This window comes from Ischnura elegans, chromosome 4 (genome assembly GCF_921293095.1).
Source record: "Ischnura elegans chromosome 4, ioIscEleg1.1, whole genome shotgun sequence".
Taxonomy (NCBI): domain Eukaryota; kingdom Metazoa; phylum Arthropoda; class Insecta; order Odonata; family Coenagrionidae; genus Ischnura; species Ischnura elegans.
In genome coordinates, this window is record NC_060249.1 from 42,603,612 (window position 1) to 42,619,659 (window position 16,048).

At 35.5% G+C, this 16,048-nt stretch overlaps 2 protein-coding genes across 5 annotated transcripts; one reads left to right on the top strand and one right to left on the bottom strand.

Annotated features, from left to right (window-relative positions):
• Window positions 1-732: 732 nt before the first annotated feature.
• On the bottom strand, window positions 733-14,242 carry LOC124157365 (pleckstrin homology domain-containing family F member 2). Of its 4 annotated transcripts, none has more exons than XR_006864579.1 (11): window positions 14,037-14,242; window positions 13,752-13,835; window positions 13,387-13,451; window positions 13,180-13,317; window positions 12,855-12,918; window positions 11,676-11,801; window positions 9,075-9,181; window positions 8,529-8,718; window positions 8,306-8,418; window positions 7,736-7,901; window positions 2,333-2,411 (listed from the first exon to the last, which is right to left on the bottom strand). XR_006864579.1 is itself a non-coding variant. In XM_046532033.1 (9 exons), exons 1-9 carry the CDS (start codon window positions 13,765-13,767, stop codon window positions 2,370-2,372), a joined length of 861 nt encoding a protein of 286 aa, XP_046387989.1. In that variant the 5' UTR covers window positions 13,768-14,235; the 3' UTR covers window positions 733-2,369. The 4 variants fall into 4 exon arrangements, 1 of the variants encoding a protein (XP_046387989.1); XR_006864578.1 differs by having other exon boundaries at window positions 13,752-13,880; XR_006864577.1 differs by having other exon boundaries at window positions 13,752-13,936.
• A 208-nt stretch (window positions 14,243-14,450) lies between these two features.
• On the top strand, window positions 14,451-15,771 carry LOC124157366 (ribonuclease kappa-B). Its single transcript, XM_046532034.1, has 3 exons — window positions 14,451-14,605; window positions 14,687-14,806; window positions 14,886-15,771. Exons 1-3 carry the CDS (start codon window positions 14,537-14,539, stop codon window positions 14,985-14,987), a joined length of 291 nt encoding a protein of 96 aa, XP_046387990.1. The 5' UTR covers window positions 14,451-14,536; the 3' UTR covers window positions 14,988-15,771.
• The last annotated feature ends 277 nt before the right edge of the window (window positions 15,772-16,048 follow it).

A 16,048-nucleotide genomic window follows, 5' to 3' on the forward strand; every position in this document is an offset into this window, starting at 1 on the left:
TTCTTCCATTTAAAACACAATTCCTGTATAAATAAATATAATTTGCCACAGCCATACTTTTCATCCAGTTCTAACATTAATCTAGTACATAATAAGTGCAGAAATTAAAACATTTTTTACGCGCAGGTAGTTTTTTCTGCCAACTTTGGCACCTTCAGGATAAAATGACAAGGAGATTTTTAAATCGACTGCATGGCATTCTGCTTAAATTGACCTCAAGGAAAACAGTAATTCCTACACAAAACAAAAAATGGTGAAATTTTAACTCACTGACTTAGAGTGGGGATGAAATCTTCTTCCAAGGGTAATATAATGTTGTTTGTAACTACGAAACACGTTGTGTAATAATAAAACTCAGTGGAAATATTGCAATGTCTTATTTTAATAGTAATATAATTACTCGGTTAGCAATGAGGAGTTTGGTAGCCTAGTGAGTAGGATGCTTGACTATTTACTTAAAGGGTCCCATGTTTAAATCCTGAAAACTTTGCACGTCCCCAAACAAAAATCCTATAAGTTCAAAGTGGCTCAGCAAATGGGACAGCACTGATCTTACCCCGAATACGTGTTATTTGCATGCCTAAATTATAGTCTAGGCGGAAACCGAAACAAATCCAACTTATGGCTTGAAAGACTTGAGTAAGAAAGTACGTATCAATTTTTAAAGGGTAAGAAAGGACAACTTACGCAAAGATCATAGGTACATATATGTATTACCTTCAAATAAAATCCTTTTAGATGAAATACTTTTTATTGCTGACAACTGATTTTCAACAGATTTTTTATAAAAACAATTCACTGGCAATTCAGTCAGACTGTCTTCACTGTACATATTAACAGAAAATTGTGATTTTTTTATATCGTGGTTTATTGAACCTGTGAATAATGCTTAATTTTATAAGGCAACTGGATGGATTATTATGTACAATATAATAAGGCACTTATCAAGTCTGAAGTATAGATACTATCACATAACATGAAGTATAGTATTGGATATGCAGAGAGCATTATACCCTCTGAAACCCCACAATTAGGATCAATTAACACTTAGCACAAAACAATAAAAATATTTTCCATATACGCTCCCTATCTTCTTTTAACTACATATAATTACCTCAGGCAGTAAATGGAAGACATGCATAATCATGTATTTTCTTATGTTTCCAACTGAGAACATTTTTCTTAGCAACAGATTTTTACATGGATCTTTTACAGTCATCTTTCCATGCAAGAGTGCAAACACCATTGAAAACAATCCCAGATTGGAAACTCTTACGACCATTCAGATCCTAAACTTTACAAAATAAAACACTTTGTGCACATAAGTTTAGAGCCCTCTATCCCAATTTAAAAAAGGAAATCCAGAGCAATATGAGATAACAAAATAACTGTGAATGATTAATCCAATCATTATGTACCTTAGCATATGAGATTCATAATACCACATTATAACAATGTAGCTACACCAATTTGGGTCACAATGGTTTTGTAGGGGTATTAAGCATAAAACCACTAAGAGATGCAATGATCACAGACAAAATAGTCTAGTCCATTATAAAGAAAGTATACGGAACTGATAACTGGTAATAGATACAGGGAAGTGAAATCGAGGCTAAATTCTCAAGTAAGCAAATTCAGTCCAGAGTTTCAAATAATAAAGGAAAAGTAGTGAGACTAATGATGGAATGATAACATTCACGTGAAGCAAATGGATTATACGTAGAACAATGATTTTTACATGAGTGTAATAAGTAGTTACTAAATTAATTTTTTTACTACCATGGTATTAAATAGTTACCAGAAAAATAATATTCTTTCAACCTGAAAGAGTTTATAGAAATGCTTGTTAAAAAGATAAGCTTATTCCTGAAGAGTTATCACAGATTAATAAGCAAATTAATTGATAGCATTGAGGGAAAATGTATTGGTAAAATTGCACATCCAAAATTGGACGAGGAAACAAACTGTGTTGTATTTGGGTGCTATTAAGTACTAGCAGTGGTTGAAAGCCTTGTCTGTACGCTGGCGATATGAACACTAAGGTAGGGGGAAAGGATTAACAAGAGCTGGACAAAAATCCCAATTTAACTACTTTCCTTGAGCTGACCGATGTAAGACCGCATCACCTTGGTCTGGACGGCAAGCACATACACATGGTAGGGCTTGTTCGAGTAGAAAATGGCATTCTCAAGAGTACATATGATAAAAGGCAAGAGCATTCATTAGTCAAAAGGATTCCAACAAATGGATGATGTTCCAACATTTAGTGTGGTGCAGCTATGTTCAAGAACCCTTCTCCAAACATATGACCTCACTCCACACACGTATGTTCAATAAGAGGATGAGTTTTCAACTTCACCAGATAACAGCTACTTTTCCTCACCAGACACGGTGGTTCCATAAAATGTAGGCTGAAAAAAATTAATTAAAAAATGAATAAAACCAACTTGGCTACAATTGCATTAATAATTATATGCAAAGAAACAATTTCACACTCAATGACCTTGATAAATTAATGCATATCTGTCAGCTATTTCACTAATCCACACCAATGCATTAGTGGTCCAAATCCACCTGAGCAGGCTATTTGCTTTCACAAACTCGTGCATAAAATACGCATACAGTATTTTCGCATTTCAGCAGAGAAGTAATGCTTCAATTAGAGACGGTGCAAAACATTTTTCAGGCATCTTAGATATCAACAATGGTTTTGGCAAATGATTTTCATTATCAAGTCATTGACAGTTACATACACAGTGGTCCTCTACTTCCACACAATTTATGATATAACAAGTGATAAAGGTAAAATTGAAGAGGTTGAGTCTAGCAAAAATAAGCATACTTTTCATAATGGTACTATGATGGAACAAAAGTTGTCTGCATTTGCCTAACAGTGGTATTTAAAAGAACTTAGAACACCAATTGCTGCAACAGGTTGGTCATTTAACTTAAACCAAGCAGCTGGGAGTACATAATTTGTCAACAATCCACAATAGGGAAAGCTCATGACTTGTCAAAAATGCTATAAGAAAACTGAGTTAAACAGATTTTAAGCAAATCAGGTTGGGAACCGCCAGATTGAGGAGGCTGCGTGGTAGGCTTTGATACTTTGACCAATTAAGAATAGATATCTTTCTTAGCGACAGGAAAAACGTCATCATTTTAAAACCTCAATTACTTTCTAGGTCTGACAGAAACTATGTATTAAGAGAGGTATTACGCTGAATGGTTAGGTAGGGGAATTTGTTTTCCCCAAAGAAATAAAGGACATCAGTAAATACCAAGTGGGACTCAGTGTATGCATCTCCTTTATTTTTTCTGTTCACTCTTTTTGTTAACAGCTGGTATCCTAACATGCCGATTGAGAGAGCTTGTAAGGTAGTACATAGATAGTGGTGAGGTTCTGTGATGAAGGTGATGGGAAATTGTGATGGGAATCACTGGAGTAATGTCTCGAAGACCGGCATTAAAAAACACAATTTAGTTTAGAGACTATTCAAACTTTCGCTCTCACCTTTTATGAAGTTTTAAAGCCAAATTATCGCATAATTATTCAGAGTATTTATTTTATAAACTTTTACGTAGTCATAAATGAAGACTACCATCACTAATGCCACAAGGAAGCACTTTTTTGAGCCTTTGACTTCACAACATTATGCTTAAAGGGATTGCTTATTTTTTTTTATTTAAGTAATGTACCTATAAATGCATTGAATATCAACCAAAATGAATGCATTGTTTGTGCTACAATTGCTAATATCGTTACTTTTTCCCATAGCTAGGGGTAAGTGCCCATTTCTATGCCATAGTTATAGCCTTTGTGGATGTAGGTTTGAACAACAATTCGAGCCTATGCTTAAAGCTCTTATGACAGTTCTACAAAGAGGGACTTTGTAAATTTCACTTCTTCAGAATGCACCTAAGAATTAAGACAACTTCACAGCTCAAGTTTCATACACATTTCCAAGAATGCATTGTTTGAAATAGTCTAGGACCACCTGTATCTAGCAATCAATTACCTAGCGATGTAACACACCCAAAAAGTAAATCCAGTACACTTCACTGTTGAAGAACATTATAGGGTATAATTTGCAATTCAGTTTTTAAGCCTTGAAAATATTCTCACATCAAGTAATGGAACTACCGAAAAATTAGGATGGTTACATCATAATCACATTTTCTAAACTAAATATCACACACCTCAGCTCAGAGTATGCATGAAAATGTACTACTATTGATATCTCCCTAGGCCCCGGTAGCACCTATGAAGAAGACAAAGGTACAAAGAGGAAACTGGAGAGGGTTTTGAAGTTACAATAATGGAAAGACTTCTGAACCTTTAAAAAAAAACCATTTCATTATGTTTACACAGTAAAAGTAAACAACCAAGTTTTTATATGATAAAAAATAGGATTTTCTCCCCTATGGGTCAAAAATCACATCCCAAGGTAATGAGTTAGATCGTAAGCAGCTACTGTCAACTCAAACATAATGTAAACTCAAAGCTTTAGAATCGTGGGTTCCAGGGCAAGTTAGCACCTCTACAATGTACATGATGAAATTGAAATAAAAAATGCAGTGACAAAGAGATAGAAAAGAGTAACAGATAAACTAAGGTTTACTGAAAGAGTGATGGCAAGTGCTTCCACTAAGTACAAATGACATTAACTAGTACTCATAATGTAGGATACTAAAACAACAAAAAATCTCATATGTTTGAATGCATGTTTATGAAAACAGGTGATTACAATTGTGCATTGGGGGTTGCAAACATTAGTCACATGATAAAATGTGCCCTAAAATCCTTCCCTCTCTTTTTATTTGATTTAAATGCAGATAATTTGTAAAAATGCCGCAACTATTATTCACATGCAACAGAAAACATTTTGTAGAGGGTCAAAACAAAATTGAAGCAGAGCAGCTGTCTATCCACTACTTATTGAGAGGCAGAGAAGTTAAATGTTTAAAAATATTGGAAAAATCCAGTAAATACAAGGATTCCTACCTCCAAGAGAATACACAGCAATCATGTATTTGACAAAAATAAGGCTTGGCAATGACCATAGAAAAATGGGACACCTAGTATGCCAGAAAAAAGACTACAACAAAAATTTAGTGAATTACTAAAGCAAATTTGATAGACATATGTAAGTCACAAGCATACGAAACTGGCGGTATAAATAGTAATAGGTAGCAACATAAAAGTTGATAAGTTATCTGATCAGAATATTAGGAGTATCACAATGGAGTATGGGTGGGTAAAAGACCAAAGAGAAAGAAGAAATTAAATCAAGATAAAAACTTCAGGGCTCAGCATATTACACTGTTGAATTCCATTGGTGCATTTAGGGGATAAGTTTTATCAGAATCAGAAAATATTTTTTAAATTATTTAAATCGCAGCAAATACAAACATCTAAATATTTCCCAGACTTCGGCTACTATAATCGAGGGTGAGAATCCATCCTGCTTATGCAGTGTTTGATAGAGGGAAGAGGGTTTGCTGACAATAACTTTCCTGCCTCAGGAAAAAATTTTGCCAGGCTCTTTTTGATTGCATGATTGGGAAGCAGCCTTCATTACCATGGAAAATTTGAGAATAAATGTACTTTCTAACACATAGATGCCTATATTTCCTACTAGCTATGTGCTTAGTAAAGAAATAATATTTAGAGAATTGGCTGTTCTTTCAGAGAGTTGTCCCCATAGGCACCTACCGGTAATGGGACAGTGGCTTGTTATATGGTGCCATTTTTAAGTAGAGGATCCATAATTACATGTTTCACTCCATTCAGTTCAAGAAATTTACATTCGAGCATGCAGTATTAATCAGGATGAAATAATGAATATTTTAGCACAATCACTAATGCAATTTGAACAAAATCAACACATTGTTACGATTAGTAATAACAAAGCACACACGTTAAAGGGTCAATTTTTTATATATAATGACTCATACCTAAACTCAACTACATATTCATTCATAAGGAAGTTAACCATAAATTTAAAAGAGTGATAGTTGTAAAACTGGAATACAAATGATTGGCAGTACAGTAGAGTCTTGATAATCCATTTGTTGGTTAATTCCCTATCACCTGTACAGAAAGTTTACTCACACACTTCCCTACACTCTCATTTTTACTTTTCTCCACCTCAGGATAATTAGTTTTTAAATGGCATGGACTAAAAATAGACACAGAAAGCATGGCACACAAGACAAAGTAGAAATTGGTGCGCAAATTATTGTGAATCGATTACCTATTCCTTCCTTGTGTCTCATATTACATGAATTATTTCCCATTCCCTTATCAGTCTGGACTTTTATCTCTATTTGGATAGATAATTGAAGCTGCAATTTATTTATTTTGAATAAAGTCCTGCCTCAATAAGTTATTCAACTCCATTACTTCTTGTGATGGTCATCACATTTTCAACATTTGTTATTGACAACTAACCCCTCATTAGTAAAGTCCCCAATTTGTTATCTAAGGTTTACAAATAAATATTTTTTACATCCACACCAATGCCATGTTATGCATTTACCACTCACATATATTGTATTGGTAGTATGATAGGAAATGCTCTTAATGATCATTCAATCCAGAAGTCAGAGTGTCATTAAATCTCAAGAGCCAAGACATGGGATTAATAAAACACTATGACATTCCCTGATAAACTGGTTAAAATCTCAAAATATCTCATCAACTATTAGTATGCAGTCAAATAAGTGGGACTCTGTGGAGGACCTTAAAAAGTGAACAGCTAAATGAAATGATTACCACAATAAGGGAAAAGAAGAGCAAGATCACCATCAACAATTACACTGCTGCTGAAAAAAAGTCTGGGTCATAATCAACCTTGTCAAGGTTTAGCTGGGTTCAGTCCTATATAAATAGAAAACGTAATACATAGCTAACTCTACTAAGCCTTCAATTTAAACGATTAATTCATTAAAAAATACTACGGAATGGAAAATTTGATAACAGAAATCAAATAGGAATATATTATATATGAAAACATTCAAAACAAATGGTTCACATGAAAAATAGAGGCTATTAAAATGAGAAACTGATTTCATACTCATGTGATTTGAATAGAAAGATCTACACTGATCTACAGAAACAAATCTTAATGCAAAGACTACTAAAATAACATTAAAACCCATTAAGATATCCTTAACAGGTAACAGTACATCGATTGTGATGATAAAATAAGAGTGTGATGGCTAAAGAATACATCAGGTATTAGATCATGAAAGGACAAATGGGTAGCTTGTGAAACCAGCTACAAAAGCAAATATCAGCACTGAGCCTCTAGCTATCTGTAAGGAATGAAATTAACATTGTAGAAGTATGCATAGAAACCTATGGAAAGAAAGGCCACTAACAAAGTTAAAAAGGTAGATTTGATCCTAACTTTGGAAAAGCATTTTTCACTATGGTGATGCTAGAATAATTCTTTTAGTATTGAAGGAAGCAGCAGTGGTCTTGATGTTGGGATTTTTCTGCATTCGATCTTGTACATATGTGGGATGGAATCAACCTCAGCTAATTTTAAGCAAAGCTTAGATATGACTGAATCATTATGACATCTTGAGGTTACTATGTTAATCGAAAGAAAAATCAAAAAATGCCAAACTGGGGCTCATTGATTTCAAGCAGTCCAAAATTAGCTTCACTCCAACTATCTCAAGCAAGCCACTCAAAACTACATCACAAAATATTTTGTAAACAAACCTAATGTGCAGTTGGACGCCGATAAAGAATAGATGGCATACTGACTCCACTTCGAATATCAAAGAACAGTCTCTCTTCCAGGGTGGATAGCCATTTGTTGGAGGTGGATCAAATCTTCCTCAACCAATTTATCTTTCCCTCCTTCCCACGGATTCCAGGAATTTTGCTGTATTGCACAGGACACCACTCATAGTTTGTCACTTCACAAGAGTATATACTTCCTCCATTTGGGATTAAAGGCACAAGTGGGTTTTTCCCCAAGTGAAATGAGCAATTACTTTTAAAAGCTTTCACAACAATGAATCAAGACTGCAGTTCACTGCCAACAACAACTTGGGAGAAATTAATTATTCATTTAGAAACTTTTATGTTTAATTTACTCCACAGAAGAGGCATCACTGCTCAAAAATAGAAAAAGAAAGCCATGTATGGTAGAAAGAAAACCAAAATTAAATCTAATCACATAAGGCAGCTCACAGTCTCCAAAGAAAAGAAACGGGACAGCACCTCTTGTCCCAGAGTGGGCGAGAAGGGCCTGATTGAGTGGGGGAAGCAGGGAGTAAAGTTTACCTCCTCGTGCGCCGCAGGGTCACCATGGTTGCGACCAGCATTAGAATCATCTTCCTCATCTGAGTCTTCCTCACCAGAGGAGTCTGCTGACCCACTCCTATCTTTGGCACCATCTGTCAACCAGAAAAATATAGTGAATTTGAATCACGATAATTAGGGAAGAGGAAGGAATAATAGAAGTAAGGAATCATTAAAAAATTTTGTTTTAATTAACTTATAATACCTCGCATCCCATCTGGTGAAAGAGGGGTTAATCCAGCTGCATTTGAATTCGGCTGCTGTGCTTTGAGGCGAGACAAAGTGTCATGACATGTAAGGCACACTCGCAGTGGTTTTGAAGACTGGGATGGCAGCAAAAATCTCTTACTTGAGCATGGTCCGCAGACCACAGCACCACATTTACGACAATGATGCTAGAATGAAAATAATAGGTGTTTCATAATTAACAGAGAACCAGCATTTGAAAATTAGGTTTGTCTCCAATGTCTCCATAACAGCTAGTCATTGTAAGTGCTTGAAAGTGTTTGCTTCCAATACCACCATCAATAAAACATGTGTGGAATTAGGTAAGAGTTACATTGCATGTTTTGAAAAATAAAAGAGAAAATGGTGCCAAATTTTCAATTCATGTAATAATAGCATAATTATGATTACACAGCACCTTATTTGACAATGTTTTCAAAATATTAGGATGAAATGGCTTTCAAACTCAACTATGAACTCAAATTCTAAACCCAAATAAGTGGCTATTTACATATACACAACTTACTCGTCGGCTAATGACATTGAACTGGGTTTTCTTGCAGTGCATACAAACTGAAGCTTCTGAATCAGGCACCCAAACAGCTGCATGGACTTGCACAGCCTTTTTTCCACCTTTAAGCAAAAAAAGATTACACAATGAAGTGACTTGCTGATGATAGAACGATACTTTCATTATGTTTTTGACAGTGAGAAGTAGATGAAAGCCTCAACTCCATTCAAAATTTAAAGCTTGTAATAATGTACAGATACTGCAGGCTAAATTTTTATTTAGTTTCTTGCTATGAGACAACAAATTGATTGCAGGTGGACATCTGCATATTTTCAGAAAATGATCATCTCCTAAGTATTTTAACACACTCTGGAGGTCATTGTCTGACTGAGTGCTATAAAAATATAACCAGGCTGATGATCATTTTTGAAGACAGGCATTGCTTGAGGCAAAAAATTTTCAACCACCATCAGCGCTCCATAAAACATTTTGGTGTGACACTCCTCACAGCTGATTTCAGATGGGGAAAAGTAGCCTTCGTTAAAATTCGGCAGCTATGCAAAGATACAGGCCTTACATTCCATAAGAAATATTGAAACATACACATATAGTCGAGGCCCGGCATAAGAGGTATTCATAATCCCTCACAAATTACGTGCAAAATCAAGAGGTCGTTACATGCAAAGGTGTTGAATGAATCCACCTAATTCTCATAGTCGTTCATTTTTACAGTTTTCTTTCATTTACATGTTATTTGACGAAGGTAAACAATAAAAAAAGGCATTTCAGACATCATCTAGATGAGTATCAAAATATTTTAAGTGAGAAACAGGGAATTTCCCATTATAAAAAATATCGAAAAATGCTGTAAAACCAGCGTAAGTAGCCAGAATTAATGTATTACGTATGCTGAGGGAGTTTTTCAATAATTTTGCAAATATGTCATGACAATTATATCAGCTTTGTCGAGTTTTCGACCATGTACAGTACATGCAACTATGTCGAGTACATGCATCATTAAGTAGGGAAAATTGGCCTGAAGGTTCACTGAAATACGGTATGTTTCAGAAGTCAAAGATATTTCCTGAAAAGTCACCTGTTCTTAGCAGTTTCTATTACTCAAATTCAATAACCTCTTACAAAATAGTGTTATCAATTACATATTTATTTACAATAGCAAATACCTCAAAAGCAGACGTCGCAAATTTAATGTTCTAGATTTGAATGCCAATGTTATTTTCTGAAACTATATAGGAAATGTAGAAAAAGTGTCACGGCTTTCTTCCCCATGGGCCTGGGTTTGAGAGATAAATGCATGTAAATATTTGGCACCACATGACTCCCGTAGAGTAAGCTCTCCTCTTCAAGAACTGGCATAGCCGAGTGCATTGAAGAGCGCAGACTGTAACCTTTGCCTCAGGCCCTGAATTTGAGACCCGGTGTGGTCAATTTTTTTTCTTTTTAATAACCTAACTCCCACTCCTACCCTCATCTTGTTCGTCATCCACCCCAGTCCACCCATTCCCCTCCTGCTGATGTCTGGGCCAAACAAAAGAAGAACGTAAAATGGGAGCACCCAGCGCTTAATCAAGGCTATAAATTACAAACCTTTGGACGTAACTGCCTTGAGGTGTCGAGGAAATGGTGCACATCTTGTATTATTAATTTAATGAACAGATAATACAAAACACAAGAGTGAATGTTAGCTCAGCAGTGCATGACCGTCAAGAGATATCTGGCATAATACCGAGCAATTTTCGTAGAGGGAACTTTTTAGCCTTGCTATATCCGATTTATTTTACATGGAAAACATAGGTCATTTGGTGGTACAAAGACTACCACTAGCTATAACTCGATTCTCGCAATATGCCAAACTCGATATCCTTCCACAGTACACACTAAAGGCCGTTTTACACGGTACACGGAATTGCGCAGGTTAGAGCTGCATTAATTTCTAAAATGGCGTGGAATTGCGCGAATGCATGAACGAAATTAGAACAGGGGCTATTTTGCCGTCTCGCAACCACGCATTCTCGCATGTGTTCTAGCAATTCACCGCTTTACACAACGCAATTTTGATTGCGCCTTCGCACGTATGTCAGATTGCGCAATTCCGTGTACCATGTAAAACGGCCTTAAGAAAATATAAATAAAAACGATTATGTAAATATGAAAAACTTATAGCATCACCTTTTGAGAATTGTCATTTACGCAACATGCACATGAACAAAATTTTAAATGTGTATTATACTAATTACCACTGAAGAATTAAATTAATCCATCTTTCTGGTAGTGGCCACCAGAGCATAAACAAGTGTCTTACCAGCACCTTGAAGCTCTATAGAAAATAGGAAACTAATGCAAAACTACTTCCTTCCAGCCATGCATGCATCTCAAACATGAGAATAGGACAGTTGTGTTTAGTTGATCCATATCCTACCCTTCAGCATACCAGTAACAGGTCTGATCAGGGTTAGCAATACATACATACTCTTGGTATTGCTTCATAACAAAAAAATGTTCAGTCTGCTTTCTCTGGAGTAATCATGCACATACTCCATATTAATTAAAAGGTATATATAACATGTGGGCACATGTTCCTTTCCAGAAACTTACTTTTTCGCAGAAGATCCTCGATGCACTTATTGATGTGGGCCATCCACTCTTGTTTCTCAGTAGATGTGGCAGCATAAACAGCAAACGACTTTGAAGCAGTACATATAAGCCAGCCATTTCTCAGTTCTATAATACAACAACAAACATTATTACATTACCCTGTGAATAACCTGTCTCCACAACTCCTTCATTGCTTACTTAAAATTTAGTAAGGATATGTTACCGTCAGTTTTCAAGAGAAAAACTTGTTTTCATGGACAATAGCCACAGTCACTCCCGTAAGCATGTTGAGAAAATTATACATGAAGGAAAAGGTACAGAAAAGTGACAGTGAAATGACCTAGTGATTAACAAAATGATTTTAAGATACCACTTTCATGGTTAAAGAAAATAAACGATTTGAGCCAGAGGACAGCCTTAACGCAAATAATAAGTGGTTCCAGTACAACAAGCAAACACAAAATTAAGCTCTGACTATGTGGTAAAATGACAAGTGACCAAGGTACAAAAAAGATATGCAAAGCTGGGGATCGACCCAGCATTATGCTTCACATTCTGATGTTAAAGCATTATGATCAGATTACAAGAGTAATGTAAATCTTTCCATACACCTTCTCTCCACCCCTTCCTGAAGTACAAAAAGAAAAAAAAGGCCCCATAGAAGCAAGTTTTAGCATGAACATTCATTCTGTTTGCCAGGGTTATGCAGGTATAGTGCCGTGATATGATTGTCTTCCTTCTACACCATTCCAAAATTCATATCTGAAGCATTGAAAAGCACTGCCATCCACAAAAAGTCATGCAAGTGCGTTGATGATACAAAGACATTAATATAAGCAGATATACAACTCTGCATACAGATTGCAATCCACTTGCTCGTCAAAATACTTATCTCAGCTTATCCACAAACTAATTGAGGAGGGTTATTCAGTCAATCAGGTTAAATTATATAAGTACAAACGATTTGAAAGCGTAAAAAAATTAATACAGTCGTACGAGAGGATTCCTTTGGCGACGGAGAATACAGTTGCAGCGGTGGACAAGAATATTATTGCTGTTTTCAATAGTGATTCTAAAAATATGTTGTCCCAAATAGTTCTATCCATTGATTAATTCAAGCACAACAAATTAAAAAACGAAAAAGTTTCCATGGTCAGAATTAAGATAAATTACACTCACGGCCGTCATCCTCCAAAGGCTGCAATTTCACTTCTTCCAAAGGTATGATATGTTGCTTGTTATACTGAAATGGCAATACATTCGAAATGACAGATTATAAATACATAAATCACGTAAACCATTACTAATAGTAAAAATTTTTGATTTCAATACTAATGTAATTAAATAATATGAATCATCGCTATCGATAAAGTATGGCCAAAATAGACGAAATAAATGGTCATGCAATACCATTATAGCAATGAACCGTTAGGGCCAAGACTAAGCCCCCAGAAATGAACAACATCAGAACTACAAGAAATTAAAATTAATAGTTCTAACGTACCTTTTTCTTATTTATCAAAATATTACCATAAACCAGTATATCGTTGAATAAGAAGAACTGGCGAGCTTTCGGTTTTTTCCTGCACATTTTTGTGAGGACTCCCTCCCCAACTAGAACTCTGCCAGGCACTGCCAACGGCTACAAGGAATTAAATCGATTAGAAAAAAATCTATTTAACAGTATAGAGTATTTTGTAGGTCAACCTACCTGCCCTGAGCTGCCAAAACAGCTCTCAACCATAGCAATGCGGCGGGCATTGGCTTCACTGTTCACTGAAAAGACCGTACAATAAAATTAAAGAAATCCCATCTCACATCCCAATCCCATGAAAAATGTATAACACGCTCAATGAGAAATGTCTAATTTCGGTGATTACAAGTAAATGTATAGGAAATGAATCACTCATGACAAGTGGGGCTGTGGCTTGGAAGCCACTTTCCGAACCGCTCAAGGAAGTTCTCCACATCTAACTTGTAGGCTTAATCCAAGCCACCACCACTCTTTATAATTAAATGTCACGATTACGTTCACTACAATACACATAAACTTTGCATTAGTTTTAAATGACTCACCTAATCGATCAACCATGGTCCAAGGCCTAGTAAATCACAGAATTCGAGTTTCAGAGCTTGAGGATGTGAACGGGATGTGAATCACTTTTGAAAGGCAGCCAACACAAAAATTAACAACGGCAAATGAGGCTGATGAGCGGAGGAGGATAATTTAAGCAAAATTCACTCAAGCCATGCCTTATACTCTATCGGTTCAAATAAATGTTATACATGCTATAAAAATGTTCTCTAAAGAACAACCGACAAAATATGCAGCGAAATACGGCGCACAAGGAGTTTATTTACCTGCAATTGACTACCCCTGAGAAAATCAGCTATAAATGGTTAATAGAGAATGTACAGGGTCAAAAAATTTAAGTACATCGATAATTTCGAAATACGAATAAAATTTAACCTACGCTTACTAATGACAACAACAGAGGCAAATTTAACCGCCCCTACCCTCTTCTTCTCTTCGCGTTCCTTCTGCCACACCGTCGACCTGTCTGAACTGATGAAATTTGGTAGGTTGGTAAACATTGGTAAACTTCGTATTTAGTGAAAAATATTTTTATAAATACTTGGTTGAAGGACTCCTTATATGAATTTAAAGTTATTTCAAATAATTTATAAATATTAATAGCTGAAAATAGTCTAATAAAAGGTTTGTTTATCGCTAATAATATCAATACGGTTCCGACTGGGGGTGAGACTACGAGTCACATGAATGGGGACAATTGAACACTGAGGAGCGTGGAATTTCCAATATCGTTGAATTCTTTGTCGTCTGTCATCAACCATCAAGAATGAAAATCTGCGGTCCAAAGCTGTCCCTTTGCGGACTAATTATAAGTACCTGGGGAATAATTCAACTGGTGAGACCAATTTCTTGTTTGATAATGCTCAGTAGCTCCGTAATTCAGTTGTATCTTTATTGGATGATCGGTTCTTTCCAGATTTTGATGGGCATATTTTACTACGTACAAAGTGTGGCTTTAGCGGAGGATATTGCATTGGAAGGTTCCTTCAGTAATATAGAAGAATTTTATTCTGTTGCAGAGAGAGGGTACACCCAGGTAGGTGCTAAAAAGTAATGTATAGCGTTATGGTGTTGGTAGTGGGTTGATCTGATTTATTGTCATTTGATACTTTCAGACGGCATACAATTGCTGGATAGCTGCACTATTTTACATATTTACCCTAGTGATTTCTGGGCATCAGTTTTATGTAAACAGCCGGGCTTCCTCAACGATGTAACGTTATTGGTAGCATGAAGCTCTTCAACGCATTGGTTGGTGATTGAATTACTTCATTTGAATGGTAATATACTCTATGGACAGATGTTACTAATTATTCTGTGCACAATTTCCATATTGTGTTCATTAAAATGTGTAGATAATTGTTTTGTACATTGTTCTAACTTATCCATAGAGGTTTATTTTCATTACCTTCAGGGTATAAATCACCTATGAATATGTAGTTATTTTCCATATTGATGATCAAAGTGAAATAATCATTGCTCTGAATTCTGGGCTCATTTTGAGTGATGTGTAAATAGTTATTATTTTTAAGGTGTGAAAATATATATGGCATTGGTTGTTGGAATCGTGCCTTCCAACTGATTTTTGTTCTAGTTCGCTAAGCATGTAGGGGAGAAAAGGGAAATATTGTTACTAATAGTGGATTCAATGTGCAGGAAATTGTATGAATGTTTCTGGGTATTTATATTTAGCTCACTCCTATACATAAACATTCCATTCGATCAACTTTTTTCGAGTTGTCAATTAGAGAGCAGTTTTTGAGTTATTTATAGGCATGAAACGTATTCACAAATCTTTCACCTGAAGTATTTATGGAAGGAGAAGCCCGTTCATGACAAGGGCAGATGTATTCACTCTAATTTATGGTCGTTTATCCTTAAATGTTTGGAATGCACATGAAAATCGATGTGTTGCCATTGAAGATTTTATGGTAACCCTCCTTGTTTTGTAAAATATGTATACTTCATGTAAATGTGAGAATATATGTATTTAAAAATGTATTTTTCTTGGTTGCTTCTTCTTTCCTTGTAAAAATTCTTCACGAATATTGTTAGATAGTTAAGCTAGATTTACCATAATGGGCAAGTGGATAGAAAGCATCTCTGAAACCTCTCACGTGCAGTAAGGGCTAATAAATGTACGTTAAAGTGTCCTGAAGTTAGAGGTTACCCGAAGGGACCATCATTTTTGTAATGTGTTGTTGGTTTTACCTCAAAATCATTTTAGACGCTGAGTTAAAGCATATTGAAAGAAATTATTTTAATCCTAGCTGAAATA

What these genes read in the sequence shown, in the direction of transcription:
- LOC124157365 (XM_046532033.1), bottom strand. An exon ending in TTTTGATAAATAAGAAAAAG is followed by an intron (nt 12,919 to 13,179) that starts GTACGTTAGAAC and finishes TTGCCATTTCAG; the next exon opens with TATAACAAGCAACATATCAT. An exon ending in TCAATGTCATTAGCCGACGA is followed by an intron (nt 8,719 to 9,074) that starts GTAAGTTGTGTA and finishes TTTTCATTCTAG; the next exon opens with CATCATTGTCGTAAATGTGG.
- LOC124157366 (XM_046532034.1), top strand. Translation starts at nt 14,537, where the DNA reads ATGAAAATCTGCGGTCCAAAGCTGTCCCTTTGCGGACTAATTATAAGT. An exon ending in CCTGGGGAATAATTCAACTG is followed by an intron (nt 14,606 to 14,686) that starts GTGAGACCAATT and finishes GGTTCTTTCCAG; the next exon opens with ATTTTGATGGGCATATTTTA. An exon ending in CAGAGAGAGGGTACACCCAG is followed by an intron (nt 14,807 to 14,885) that starts GTAGGTGCTAAA and finishes TGATACTTTCAG; the next exon opens with ACGGCATACAATTGCTGGAT.